This window comes from Rhipicephalus sanguineus, chromosome 8, assembly GCF_013339695.2.
Source record: "Rhipicephalus sanguineus isolate Rsan-2018 chromosome 8, BIME_Rsan_1.4, whole genome shotgun sequence".
Taxonomy (NCBI): Eukaryota; Metazoa; Arthropoda; class Arachnida; order Ixodida; family Ixodidae; genus Rhipicephalus; species Rhipicephalus sanguineus.
In genome coordinates, this window is record NC_051183.1 from 97,428,312 (window position 1) to 97,443,806 (window position 15,495).

General features: G+C 48.9%; 1 protein-coding gene across 1 annotated transcript in view; it reads right to left on the bottom strand.

The window, feature by feature from the left end:
• LOC119402234 (uncharacterized) overlaps positions 1 to 15,495 on the bottom strand; it is a 94,913-nt gene that overhangs the window by 24,702 nt on the left and 54,716 nt on the right. Inside the window, exons 4-5 of the mRNA XM_037669368.1 lie at positions 15,184 to 15,222; positions 1,057 to 1,176 (exon numbers count right to left, since the gene is read on the bottom strand). Of these exons, the coding sequence (XP_037525296.1) occupies positions 1,057 to 1,176; positions 15,184 to 15,222 (159 nt within the window). The remainder of the gene's footprint in view (positions 1 to 1,056; positions 1,177 to 15,183; positions 15,223 to 15,495) is intronic.

Consider the following 15,495-nt stretch of genomic DNA (forward strand, 5'->3'; position numbering starts at 1 on the left):
AGGAAGACGCGAGCGTCTGTTGCTGGTTTAGGGGCCCTTTAACCCGGAGTTTTGTGTTTAAGCCACAAAATTTTTCGACCGACGAGAGGTATTGTTAACCTTTAGTGGAATACGTGTGGTGAGTAGTGGCATTTGCCCAATTTCTGTGGTTCGTACGCGCTATATGAGTTTTGTGCTGACGTCATAACATAACCCTCGCGGCTGCTCGCCCCCCCCCCCTCTCCCCCTTTTTTTCCCGTCGATGCCGAGGATTCAAAAATCATTCGAAAGATATTCGGTCTCTCGAAAATGTACTATTCGAGTCGACTACCGAACCAAATAGAATGCCATTCGATTCCTTGTTCGAAATTTTCAAATATTTGCACTCCCCTAGAAAACATTAATAGACGGTCTGCTCATTCCTATCACAATCCAATAACTAGTTCCGAGCGGTGTACGGCTATTTCGCATGTATTTTCGGACGAAGTTCTTGAGGTATCCGTATTACCCTCGTCTTACGCTTCCGAAAGATCTCCGGGAGGCCATGGTCTGCATCACTGGTTGTAACCAATTTTACCAGCACATGCAAACGTGTTTATTGTACAATGGTGGTGTGACCTGTTAGGAGACATCGCTGTAACATTGAAGCCCACCGTAACTCACGCATGAGGTCTGAGAATAAGTGAGAAAAAAATCGCCCATCTCGCAGATTATGAAAACTTATGTAAACCATTCAACAGCTATGCGGTATAAACTGTGGTCGCTTTGCAGCTTCCCGCTGCACACAAGTCGGTGACATTTCCTTCCGTTCGGTTACGCATTGTCTCTGTAAGGGCGCCAGCAAAACGTGCATATTTTGTATGCCCCGTAGCCGAACTTATAACGGCGGCACTTGCAAGCTACAGCGCGTAGTCACTAGAAGCCAACAACAGATAGCGTGAAGCGACAAGCTGCGTGGTGCCACACCCTGCTCACGTCGAGGCATAAATGCTCTTACACCATTCTTTTCGTTCATTTGAATACACTTGGAGACAGTTGATTTACTCTCGGTTTCCTTTCCAAGAGGTTGTCACTTACAGTAATCTTCAGCCAAATAAACCACCACCACTGCGCAATCTGGTCCCGTGAAATTGAAGGTGTAATTTCCCGGTGGCACAATAAGAGAGTCCCCATCTTCGCTTCCGCCAGCCGGTGAACCTAAATGTAAAATGAAAACACGATTTAGTTGTTTGCCAGCTGAAAATGCATACACTTATGTCAATAGCGACGATTATGGCTCAGCCTTTCAAAAACGCGACAATGTTAAAAGACATCGAGAAACATTGACAGGAATTACTTCGATTTAAGAAATAAATAACCTAACGAGCCATTAGTTACTAAAGAGGACGCAGAACGCTGCATCCTCACTAAGAAAATCCATAAAGAAAGGTTTAGAACCTATTCGCGTACACACAGGCACTGAAGGCAGGCTTCCAAAACCAGCCTTTGAAATCATTCATAGTTTCTGGATGGCTGCCTACGAGTCTCATATTACATCTTCGGATGTTGCGCAGCGGTAATTTCGTATTGATTGATTTGCAACACAGTAGTAGGCTTATTTACATCACATCACAAAACGGAAAGGGAGAGGTTCGCAACGTCGGCCTTTAACGCATGTATGAACCCAACCAAGCTGATTTGAGGAAGCAATAATTACGAGCAAACCACCCGGAAGTTTGTTTCCTGAAGCCTTATGTCACTAATTTCTGCAAAGTTTTGTATTTCAGCAGTGTTTTAGCATAAAGACCCAGAAAGGCCGTGGAAATTTTTAAGAGAAAAATGAAATCTGGTTGCTACGACAGAGCAGCATATCATGCATGTTGTGCTGATCACCCTAGTTAAAACAAGATACCTAAGCGCCAAATAAGGTACTTAGTTCTATAGCGCAATAAAAAAAGTTACAGTGGATCGACGGGAAAACGTCCAGTATTTCTATTCTCAGTCTATAGGGCCAAAATGGTTTCTGATAAAGGCGGCTGTCGTCAGGACACGCACCAGAGGCACGATGATGATCACTAGAGGCCGGACTTTTAGGCGCTAAGAAGCGCGCTTTTGGCGCCGAAAATAGGCAGGCAAAACACTGTTTTAGGCCTCCGAAATGTTAAATATAGGCACAATATATTTTTACATAAATTCAAATGACTGCAAAGAAAGACGTGTGCGTCTTGTATCTACTACAGAAAAGCCAAAAATGCTATTATGATCAGCAATAATTTTATTGATAGAAATACAGAAATATTACGTGTTTAGTATACGTAAGGAGGTCGCAATGTCGAAGACTATATCGGGACCTCCTAGCACAAAGGCGCGAATAGTTGAACATAGCGATGTATTGTCCTTTCCTTCGCATGATTCGAAGGACACGATCTCTCCTTTTATTGTCTAGCATGAAGGGCAACAAAGGGACAGATAGCCGGAACGCCAAAAGACCTGAAGGGAGGCATGCCTCGTATTGGCCGGGTCTAATCACGCAGGATGAATTTCTCTTCTACCGGTAAACACCTCAAAAGACTCCTCAGCAGGTTGGAACACTTCGAGTTCACGCGCCCCAACATGCCACGTACAACAAGGAATGCGTAGTTATGTGTGCCCTGACGTCGCTCCTCTATGTAGACATTTGTGCTCTTACACAGCTCAAAGTAGCACGTGAAACTGCGAGGATTATTCGAGGCGACATGTGTAATTTGTGCAATCAGCTCTTGAATAGGTGAATGAAAGTTGATAGATATAATAAAACACTGAAACAGAATCTGTGTGCGTTTTCGTTTTTTTTCCTTTTACTTCGAATCGCAGCGGGATGCGAGACTAATCTGCCTCCTATTCGCATGTGTTCGTGTTCTCGCCGTTCCCGTGTCGTGCTCGTGCCAGCCCTGACAACGCTTGGCGCGTTTTTCGTTCACTGTCCCTTACAGCAGTTCCAGTGGTGCGACGCCGTGTATCACGGTATGGGTACACGATCAGTGCCAGATTCTCCACATGTGCGCACACTGAGGGATCCATCCCACAGAAACAGGCAGTACACAACACCGGTCGCGTGGACAACCTAACTCGGGCACGTCATGCGCACGTGACTTTGCGTGCGCATGACGTGTTGATGCTTCTGCGTCATGTGATGCTCCGGCTCCGAGTTACTCCGTACCGAAGAGGGCAGGGAAGAAATTTGGCTTGCGAAGGCTACACGGGGCGAGTGGCAAGGGTTTCAAGTTGCCTCCTCGCATCATGGTCTCGCGCCTCGTTATTAAACAATTTGAAAAATTACTGTGGTCCAGCGCTCTTCACTGAACACGTAACAACTTCCAGTGTCTAACTAGAATTTATCATGTGACATGGTGAAGGGTAATTTAAGAACTAAATGACGAACATAACAAAAGCCACGTGCACATCACATTTTTCTTTCCCCGGACGCCATTCTACGGTTTCGCATTCATTCTCCGCCTTCCCGCGGCTGCACAGCGGGACATCCTGTTCGCTCCCAGGCCTTCAAGGAGGCTTCACCGCCGCACCCAGGCCTTCAAGGAGGTTTTTCAATTCCTTGGGACACTGGACTGGACAACCGGCTGTAGAAGCCGCCCGCCGCATCCTGTCATGGACGCAACCTTCGTCTTCTTTTTCTCTCCTCTTCCCATTTTTATGTCCCTCACCCCATTCCCCCGCAGGTGCTTAGACGTGCTCCCATTTAGGATTGCAGAAATAGCGCCTTTTCCTTGCCTAAACAACGCCTCCTAATCCTCCTCCAATCGCTTGCGTCATGTCAGCGCGGCGGCGTAAGGTGGCACATTTAACTGCAGCTAGCGGTTGTTTTTCGGACGTTGGTTGAACTAGAGGGTTAGGTTGAACCACATAGAGTTCCGAAAGGTCCGTGTTGCCGGGTAACATGAATAACGTTCTCAAATTGCACTCGAAAGCAAAATTTCAGGTTAAATAGTGTTCATATAGGCACCGATTCTGGAAATAGGCATTTATAGGCAGTTATAGGAATTCAGGCACAAAGACCAGAAATAGGCATTTATAGGCACTATAAAAACACAATAAAAGCCCTTCTTAACCTATAATACATGCTCATATATAAATTTGGTACGATAGGAACGCAAGGAAAAAATTGGCATTTGCACAAAATCCGGTCTTTACTTAATCGCTATTGTTACCTTTATTTTCACCCTGTTTGACACGGGCAGCAACCAATTCCCACGAATCCTCTTTGTTCCTATCCGATTTTACAGCGCATAGTGCAGCATAGCTATTCAACGTGAGGCATTACATGATCATCTCTAGTGAATTCACACGGCGCCATTCAAGCTTTCTCAGTTTTTTTTCCGTGGACCATAAAAAAAACTTATTCACTACTTAGAAACTTGGCAAGAAGGCTGTGCACACCGAAGCTCGCTACTTTAACGATCCGTATGTCATTAGAATAAATCCATGCGTCCTGCGTTTAATTATTACGAGAATATGCGCGTTTAATATTGCTATACGGCATAGGCCAGGCAACAAGAAGGAGAGGTTAGCCTGGTTCGGCCTATTCATGCCATCATCGCCATCCCTTCATTGACCGCTATACACGCCAGGATGAAGTGATAGAACATATTGTCGCGAGTCTTATATTTCATGAGTTGAAGCTTCGCCCACAAAGACTGTGGGCAACGCGCTGCGCAGGCCTCGCCGTGATGTGTAGGAAGCTTCGCGATTGTTTTGAAACAATCTGTTAAGATTGCGCGCCGCACGAGAATGTTCCAGCTTTGTCGAGAGATAACGCCGCCAACAGCGATATCGCTGGAAAGTTCGATAGCGCCTGTATAAAAGCCGACGCGCTTGACTGCTTGTCAGTTGATCGACGGTCTACGCTCTGTCCGCCGCTATCAGCGTATTGCTGTAGTTTGACTTTCAGTATCCCGGCGACAAGTTCGGCCAAATAAACAGTTTCATATCGGACGTGCTGAGTGCTGTCTTCGTCGACGTCACGACCACGTGACATCTGGTGGAGGTGCTTCCCCGTCCATGTACCGAACACCCCCCTCCAACCATGAGCCAAGCCCACACCGTCAAGGGGACTCCGGTGTCACCGCTGACCAGCGATCCAGCCGCAGACAGCAAGGTCTCCCACCAGAATACGGACTCCTACCGGACAAGCTAAAAGCCACGGCAACGATGACAACAAGGACGATGACTGACACAGTTCGCCCTACGGCGATCGTGATGCAGCCACCCAGGGAGCCGCCGACGTTCCGTGGTTCGCCATGTGAAGACCCCGAGACTTGGCTCGAGACCTTCGAAAGGGTCTCAACATTTAATAACTGGAACTGCGAGGACAAGCTGCGCCACGTATACTTCTACCTAGAAGACGCCGCGAGGACGTGGTTCGAGAACCGAGAATCCGCCCTACAAACATGGGATCTCTTTCGAACGACGTTCCTAAGCACGTTCACGAGCGTGGTCCGCAAGGAACGGGCCGCGGCTATGCTGGAGACCCGTGTGCAGCTGCCCAACGAAAATATTGCCATCTACACGGAATAGATGAATCGCCTGTTTCGACACGCCGACCCAAGTATGCCCGAAGAGAAGAAAGTGAGATCCCTCGTGCGGGGTGTCAAACAGGAAATCTTTACTGGATTGATAAGGAACCCGCCTAAGACGGTCGCTGAATTTGCATCGGAGGCTTCCACGATCGAGAAAACGCTTGAGATGCGAACGCGGCAATACAACCGCAGGTTCTCGGCTACAAGCTACGCCGACGTTCAAGCCCTAGGACCCGCCGACCTGCGTGAGACGATTCGAGCAATCGTGCAAGAGGAGTTGCGAAAAATTCTACCTTCGCCGCAACCTCAAGTAGAGTCCATCGCCGACGTCGTGCGCCAGGAGATCCAGCATTGACTCGGCGTGCCTCAGCTAGCAGAGCCGCAGCCGCAAGCTATGAGCTATGCTTCTGCAGCCCGCCGTCATGCTCCTCCTCCACGCCCCCGTCAAGACGCCACACCGCCGCAGTACCGTCGCCAGACGCCGCCGCCGCCACCGACGCCCTACCGACCACCTGTCGGCCAGCGCTACACCCCGAGGAAGACCGATGTCTGGCGTGCCCCCGACAACCGCCCGCTCTGCTACCACTGCGGAGAGGCCGGCCACACGTACCGCCGCTGCCAGTACCGACAGATGGGACTGCGCGGATTCGCCATCAACGCGCCGCGCCCGCAGCCAGGCGAACGGCCGCGCGACATCGACGACTACCTCACCGGAACACAGTGGCAAGGACGACGACCTTCCCGCTCGCCGTCGCCCGGCCGCTACATGTCACCGCACCGCCGGCCGTACACTGGCCCAAACCGGGACCGGTCGCCTAGCCCGTATCCGGAAATTTAAGGGCAGCAACCGATGGAGGTGCAGTTGCTGTACGACGAACTACCGAAGATCCTCCGCCGCCGACGACGACGCCGCGACGAAACCTTCAGAACACGACGCGAACCAGACAGACCCCTGACGACGAAATCTTGCGGACTGAAGAAGACCCGACGACGCAAAATGGAAGCAGAGCGGAACACACCGACGCAGCCGTGACCCCACGCCACGACCTAACTGCAACGCGAGACGACGAACTAGCGACCTCGTCGTTCTTATCGACGGCCACAGCGTCACAGCTCTCGTCGACACCGGAGCCGACTATTCGGTCTTCATTGGACCGTTCGCCACCAAGCTGAAGAAAGTAAAGACCGCTTGGAGTGGACCCGAAATCCGGTCAGCTGGAGGCCACCTGATAACGCCGATTGGTGTCTGCACGGCGAAAGTCACCATCAATAACCGGACTTATCCTGCGAGCTTTGTAATCCTACAAAATTGCTCTAGGGATGTGATACTTGGAATGGACTTCCTAAGTGACCACGGCGCCGTCATCGACCTGAGGTCTGAGTCGATAACGCTAACCTCAGACAAAGCGCTCCCGCACCACGCGACGCCAGGGAACCATGCATTGAACGGGATAGAAGAGGAGGTGACCATTCCGCCTCGCTCCAGCGTCACTATTTCCGTCGGCACCGAAAAACCTGCGAACCTTGAAGGCGTCATCGAGGGCGATCAGCAACTACTGCTGAACCGTCAAATTTGCGTCGCAAGAGGTATAGCCGAACTGCGTGACGGTAAAGCAAAGGTAGTGCTGACAAACTTCAGCGACGAATATAGGCACCTCAACATTGGCACGACGGTCGCCTACATCGACGAATGTGTGGGCGCCAGCAATGCTTTCGTCCTCTTCGATGCTGCCTAACCTGCTTCAACGAATCGAGGTCCCGAACCAGATTTCGACGTCAACCGGAGCCTTCCAAAGGTCAAGCAAGACCAGCTGAAAACCCTGCTCCTGCAATACAAGGACGGCTTCTGGTCGTCATCACGAATTCGACAAAGTCCGGTGGGGAAACACCTAATTATAACGGAGGAAAGTGCGAGGCCCCTCCGTCAGAGCCCCTACAGAGTTTCTACTCGAGAGCGTGACGCGATAAAGAAACAAGTCGGCGAGATGCTACGCGACAACATCATCCAGCCGTCGAAGTAAAGTCCCTGAAACTTCGTAAAGTAGCGACATACGTGCATAAAAGCGCGCCTCCTCTCTTTTCTCCCTCCTCTGCCCTCTCCGAGGCTGACGCCGCGTCGGCATTGGCCAACTGCCGTCACGTGGGACAGCGCGCCGCGTTCGTTTGTTTACAGTCGCTCGCGACTGCCATCTTTGCTCTCGAAGTGCGGGCTCGCTGGTTCTCAGCGCACGTGTTCTATGGATACGCACTTTCCATACCGCGTGCCCTGTGCTCTGTGATACCTTGCACACAAGACCGACGTCGCCGTTGGTTGCCATGGGCTTCTGCTGCGCTTTCGGATGCCGAAACAAATGAAGCGAAGGCAAAAACCGTCCGGGAAGCGCAACGAGTTGCGAAGGAAGTCTTGGTTACACCGAATCGGAAGATAGAACTTTCTGCCGATGCTTTCGACGCGACTGTGCGAGGTAAGTTGCTATCCTCCCACTATAAGTACTCGTTCGCGAAAATAGCGAGTTTTAGTATAGCGGAAAACAGCAAACGCAAGGATTTAGCGTTAGCGTTAGCGTTGCGTGCTCCTAACTGCGCATGAGCAGAACGTAAACGTGGCCCGAGCTCTTACGTACGAACGCTATTTCTGGAATACAGCGTTCGACGCTAACGCACGCAAGAGATCCCGTACGTAAGGCAAGATGGCGGTGCCTGTTGAAGCGAGAGCCGTCCACTTCGAAACTTTGTAGCCGTCGTCCTAGATTATTAAACTCATTAATTCCCTAATAATGTTCGTATTTGATTTATATTTGAGTAATGAGGCTTCGCCAACCGTGTACCGCCGATAAAATAGCTCCGTTTTAGAGATAAAAGGTGGATTTTTGGTGCAGAAGGCTTAGCAAGATTTGTTTGCAAGGTCCGCTCATGTTTTCTGTAGCAGCGCAGAGATGGCGACGCTGTCTTCAGTTGCCTCTTTCCGAGATACGGCCACAAGTCAAGCCGAGACATGTCAAGTTTCGTTTCCCTTCATGTCTTTCGCGGCAGTGCATGAATGCGATGTGTGATGCGTCCCAGCTTAAAAAGGCCATGTAATAGGGGTCTTGAAGAATTCTTGAACGCAGCATGTCGACAGAAACCATAGAGTTAATATACTGACTCTAGAGGAAAAGCTGGGACGCGAGACCGCTAACCACAAGAACGCTGACATCTTGGAACGTTGTCATTCTTGCCATCACATATCAATCCTAAAGAAGCATCTGCATAATTAAAAACTTGCGGATATTGTTTTGTGTTTATTTTGAATACTTCTACGAAAGAATACGATGGCTATTTATGCAATTTACTGCGCGCGGGAAGGAGCGTTTGCAGGCTGGTTAACTAGATGGCACCATCATATCAACACTCGCGAGTACCCAAGTGTGTGCTTGCGGCCGATTGCGCCGGTTTGCGCGTCGTGTTAAAGCCCCTGAAACTTCGTTCGCGACGTGTATCTCGTAGTTGTCAGTGTCCCGTTGTGTGCGTTTTCTGTCGCCGCATACCACTCGACTTCATGTGACAGCCCTTTTTTTCTTTCGAGCTAGAAACTTCAGTGCATCAGTGCAAACCAGGACGGACGGCAAAGAAGAGATGAGACAAGTCCTGAAAATTATGTACGAACTAGTCGCAACCGATTTTTTTAATACTTTTTAACGGCGGTAAAGCTTCGTGGAGCGTACGTTGGGGGGCTAGTTGGTAAGACATAATTGAAAAAAATTATAACTGTTCTAAGGACGAGACACCAGAAACGAAGTGGTTTCAATAAAACCAGTTTTTAGTCTGCGATCGTCCTGTCAACTTCGTTTTCAGGTGTCTCGTCCTTAGCGCAGTTATAATCTTTTTCCATAATGCTTCGTGGGCCGTGTAACTTTAGTTTCGATTGAAGCTTTCGGGAGATGTCTCACTCACATTCGCCGCTGCATGCTGCAATCGACATTTTTCTGCTTTACGGCTCTCTGCGCTGAAGTACGGCAGCAATGAGCTGAAAAAGAACGTGGATACAGGTGTCTCGCCATTGCAAGTCGAATCAGCGCGCGACCACGGCCTACGGATTTTGCTTCGAGCTGCGAATCTGTCGAGTGACCTTTGTGCCAGCGAACGGAGAAACTTTGGTAGGGAGTGCCTAGTAAAAACCATGCACAAACAGGTGGAAATTTTAACTGTTATCATCCGGACCACCTGCACAGACAACCGTACACTAACACACGGCTTCACGCATCAAAACACAGCTGATGTTCTCTGAACAGCGCGTAGCTGCCTTAGGTTGGTAGATTAAAACTGATTACTACCGTCAAATGTAGCGAGCGTCTCAGGGTCTGGCAACGCTAGCAATGATCGTTCTGTTCCATCATGGCGGAACCCATGCGGTTATAGGTTTCAATGCATGGGTCCTATGGGGAGCTTTTCCTCTAGAGTCAGTATATTAACTCTCTGACAGAAACCAATGTGTTTGTGGTCGTCAGAACTCAACACTTCTGCAAACGCGACATGGAGACGCAACAACGGTGACATTGGATCAGCTCGACTTGGTGGCGTTTTTGTGGATTATACAGTGCATGTAGTGTTTTTATGTCTAGATGGCGCCGTATGTGCTTGCGTTAGCGGGAATGCCTTCCGCTGTACTAAAAGACCACCAGTTGACACGCAGCGCGTTCCGTTTTAGCGTTAGCGTTGAGACGCACGCTAAAGCCAGCTTAAGCGTTTCCCGCTATACTAAAACTCTCTAATAGCTGCGTGCTATAACGCCGTAGACAGGTGTCAGTTAATTGTGCAGTACGTCGCTATTCCTCACACGTTTTATTGCTGCTGCTGCGGGGTCTATACTCAGTGTTTTTTTTTTTTTTTCAAGAATATATGGTTAGGTTTTCTGCTTGACGTGATGCGCCTACTGGTTTGAGTTTGCGGTATTGGTTTGTGCGCCTAGCATGGCACGCCGACTGCGGAGGCACGCCGACTGACGATCGAAAATGTGATTGCGAAACTTCAGAGATTCGGCGCAGTTCTTTCGAAGAAACAAAGCTGCAGTGTGAAAACTCACATTAGGAGTGGTACTCTCTGTTTTTGTTGCGTGCTCGGTTGTTTTTGTTTTTTTTTCCTCGAGCAAAGAGCTTTCTCTGGCTCTTGTACGTCGACAGATCCGCCGGTGGACTTGCGATAGAAGGTAGGTAGGCAAAGCGTGCGTGCCCAACCGAGTCGCAGGGTGCGTTCATCGTTTAGGAACTTCACGTACACGTGTTATTTAGCGCGAAGGTTTACGTGCCGTTTCGTTCGGAGGTTTATATCCGCGAGTGGCTTTCCGCCGCGGTGGAGCAGAGGTTATGGTGCTCGGCTGCTGACCCGAAGGTCGCGACCGACCGTGGCGGTCACATTTCGATGGAGGCGAATAGCTTGAGGCCAGTGTGCCGTGAGATGTCAATGCTCATTAAAGAACATCAGATGGTCAAAATTTCCCGAGCCCTCCACTGCGGCGTCTCTCATAATCATATCGTGGTATTGGGACGTAAAACCCCAGATGATATTATTATCCGCGAGTGGAGCTCTCGCGAAGGAAACGTTTACGGTGGCAGCTGGCTAGTTTATTCTTTCGCTTCCTCGTTCATTGAGCAGCGAGTATAGTTCGTATGTCAAGTACGTCTACGAGGCGCACTTGCGCACTATGGTTGGTGCGTCTAATCTCTTAACGAATCAACCAACGCTGTCTTGACTGGAAATGATGTACGCCTTCTGGCGCATTCTTCTTTCAATGAAGCTCCGAGCTCCTGCTTGAACTGACAGTCATTTTCTGAATAAATATTAGTCGCCACTCTTTAACTAGCATAATACCGCCAACACCCATTGCCCATGTGTTTCCTGCACTATAAAAACTGTCCGTACCCTTTGTGGAGTCTTCTTGCCCCTCACCAACAACCGTCGTCTGGCTAGTTTGCGCTTACTTTCTTGAAAACTCGGCGCTCGCCGCTTTCCTATCAAGGTGCTGTTTAATAACACGCATGCCGTTCGTGCCTGGAATTACGGTGCGCCCGGCGATAATGCAAGGAAAGACACGCGAAATTGATGGTTATTGTTTCGGGACAGGAATACGCCTCTTAGCACGCAGAGATTTGGCGAAAAAGAAAAAAAACACGCGAGCCAAATGCTGGACATTGTTTTGTGGGAAAGAGATGCCTCAAATACGCCCCCTTTTATACTGCAGTGTACAGTGCTACATAATACAGGCATGTATAGCGGCGTTAACTATATTTACCCAACCGATACTTCGGAACGGCTACCTCTAGTGCGTACTGGCAGCCTCAGTGCGTCATTGGTATGCACGACGAATTCGCCTCGCGAGGATGACGTATACAATGTATAAGTTTCGGAAGGCTTCGTGTAGAGCGGGAAATTAACGTTCAACATTACGCATGTCCTTTACAAACGTGTCCTAACATCTCCTAAACAACATATAATTATAAAAAAAGGATACCAAGAGCTGTACGGCTACTGCGAATGCTTAAAGCGCGCCGCCTGGCAAGCGCGCGCTCTCTTTGCGAAGCGTCGTCTGCTACGCGGGAGCAAGGTAGGTGGCGCCATGCTCGAAAAGAGAGTGCGAAGGAGAAGAGAACGAGGAGGAACGCGAGCGGGGGAGGAAAGTCTCGCTACTTTACGAAGTTTTAGGGGCTTTAGTAGTAGCGCTTAACTGCCGATCCGAAAGTCGCGGCGGCCGCATTTCGATGGAGGCAAAATGCTAAAGGCCCGTGTTAGGCTTGAAGACCCCAGGTTGTCGAAATTTCGGGAGCCCTCCACTACGGCGTCTCTCATAATCATACCGTGATTTTGGGACTCAAAACGCAACAATTATTATTAGCTCTTGAGGGTGCCGCCTGTATCGGTTTCTATGCTTATTCACTGTGTTTGATACGGAACCGCTTTTCTATTTTACTTAGCTTGATATATTTACAAGTTTTATAGTGCGGAACTTCTACACAAGGCGCTATAAAACTTGTAATTATGGATTACCAACTAGCCCGAAACAACGCGTTGTTGATATATTTGTCTTCCTTTATTTTTGGCTTCCTAAATGTTTTTCTGTTACTAATCACCAGGTACTTGGAGATATAAAAGTGTCAATATAGTGGGAATAGCGGCAGTGTCCTGCGGCGCTTTGTGCAATTGTACAATGCGTCTGAGACGTTTCTGGGCTGCACATGTTCTCTTGTAGAACAAAAAATTGTTAAAAAAATTGCGCATTACTGAGTACGTCGCTAACGAACGCTTTACGCCAGCAGATAAGGAGAATGTAAAAGTCATTGCAGTTTTATGTCCTCTACGTAAACACAGTGCGTTTCAAAGAATGTCGCTAACAGCATTCCCACTGCTGTACACCTGCCTGGTGATTCGGTATTGCGAAGGCCATAATATGTTTACAGGCAAGGTAGAACTCCCCAGCGCTATTGGCACCATCGTGCGGATGCTTCTTATTGAAGTTATTGTGATTAGATGGCAAACTGCAAGCTCGTCGGCAAGCAGAGCAGCGACTGCCACCAATTACACAAGCGACAAGCAAAAACAGCAATCAGCTAAAGCAACGCCAATAAGTTGTTTCGCAATAAAACAAATATGCCTTGAGCAAGAAATACAAAGCTTTTGAGATATTAACAGACATTTCATTCAAATGAAACAAAATTGGTGGCAGTGAATAAATTTTCAAGCAAATATGTTTGTGCATAGGCGTTTAGTGCTACATTATCTAGATATATAATAACAAATTTGCGAATGTATCGAAGTATCTTGAGATACAATTGGAATGCATCACACCGGATACAATCAGTGTTGCGGTATCTTGTATCTGTATTTCAAATACTTCTTGCCTCAGTATCTTGTATCGTATCGCGATACAATGTCAAAGTATCTTTGCTCAGCCCTGCTCTCGACAATGTAAGGATAGATTACATGATGAACCTCCGCTTATCGATCTCTTGTGCTCTAATGATCTCTGGCTAACACAGTGACCCGCCCGGAGAGGAAAGTGGAGAGGGGGAAGGGGAGTGGACAGGGGGAAGGGTGAAGGGAAGTGCAGAGGGGGGGCGGAGATGAGGTGTGTGGAGAGGGTTTGCGCATGCGCAGTAAGGGTGGTCACGCCGCACACCACCGGTTTGAACTCCGCGATAAGATGCTTCGCATCTAAAAAAATGAAGAAAATCAGCAGTTGTTCCGTGTATGAATACAACCGATGAGCGAAGCTCCTTAGAAATGGGACGCAAACGACCATGCCCCTGATCTCGCTGCTGGCTTTCATGAAGGTGGCAGGGTGGGGAGCGGGTGGGGAGTGCGTCTGCTGCGCTCGGTGCCGGGAACGACTGAGCGAGTGAGTGTGCGGCGCGCGCAGCCCGGGGGGAGCGAGACAGGTGGGAGAGGGGTGTGAGCGGTGATGCGGTGGGGACCTTCGACGGCAGCGACGAAACGCCGCACGCAGCGTTCCGTTGTCTTTGAGCCAGCGCCGGGTGGGCAGACCGTCTGCTACTACCTTCGACAAAGCGCCCGTAGTACGCTAGAATGATGGTTGTCATTTCACAATCCACGATAAAGGTGGTGAAAGTGAAGACAACCATTCTAACCAGTTGTGCACAGAGCTCATTTCTTTTAGCCTTGAATTTCTGGTGCGCTAAACCAAACCGCTCGGGGCCTAAATATTTCCGTTCAAATCACCGGCCACTGCAACCTAAAGTGATGCTTAAGGGAAGGGAGCTTCGATGGCACGGAGAAGTGCGGGCCTAAGGAGATTCGCACCTCAAAAAACACTGGAAAGAAATAAGTAGGGCGAGTAAAAGGAATCCATGAGGCCTCGTAGACATCAGATTAGGAGACGTAAGAATGTGACAGATATTCGACATCACCTTGTATTAAGAGATTTCGTTGGTTGGCCTAAAGAGCCGTCTCGATGACCACAAACATTAAAGGTTCGATAATTTCATGATAAAGCAGAAAATAGTTGCGGGGGAGAATGACTGTGTTTACGTAGCGAGACGTAGCGTAACTGCAAAACGTGGATTGGTCCTATACGAGGGAATAATGGCACCGCCTGTGCTCTTTTAATCTGACGTTGAGGCATCTTTGGTTGTTACCAACTCGCTCCTTTCGACAAGATGATTTTAGCTCCAAAGCAACACCTACATTGCATGGAGCAAAAGCATGCGCATGCCTAACACCGCCACCTCTTACGTCATCGTCTTTCTCTGTACTCTTACTTATAACGTTACTCTAATTTTGATAGCCTAACCGATGATGAAACACGGCATCAACGTTGCAATTGTTCCCAATATTCTGCAGGTTATGGAGCTGCTCCATGGAGCTGACTGTTCCATGAAGCAATAAGCCAGCCCTTTGGTCCTCGACATGCCGGTGGTTCTTGCTGGAGCAATCCATGTTGTTCCTCTTGCTTTCTGCAACCCTGCACTTTATATGTACATGAGATTCGCATTCCCCAAGCAATGTTATCGGAATCACCGCAGACATGCGAATCACCCAGAAGGTTCCCAGGCATACACTGTCTTTCCTGTGACCAAAAGTTCACTTCATTCAAAAGGTTGGCAGTATTTCGCGGCTGGGGCCGACACTATATTGAACACAATGGCTTTTTCTGTTAACTTACCAGAACTTGCGCCATCACCACTACGGCTGCTGACCACGGCTGCAAACAGCGGAAAAGAGTTATTTAGTTAAGTCGGGTTTTTTGGCGCAAAAGCAACTCAGGCTATGATGCGCCAGCCACAAGGTTTCGAGAGATGACTCTTAACAGTGATCTTGAGCTAGATGTTCATGATGACATCACAGCGAATGTGAGCGATGGTTATGTGAGGTGGCTGTAGAGGGGCCTAAAATTCCACGCGCAAAAGGCGGGTAAAACATATATGAATAATAAAATCATGAGTGTGATGTGAAATGTGTCTCCTGACAGTGAGTG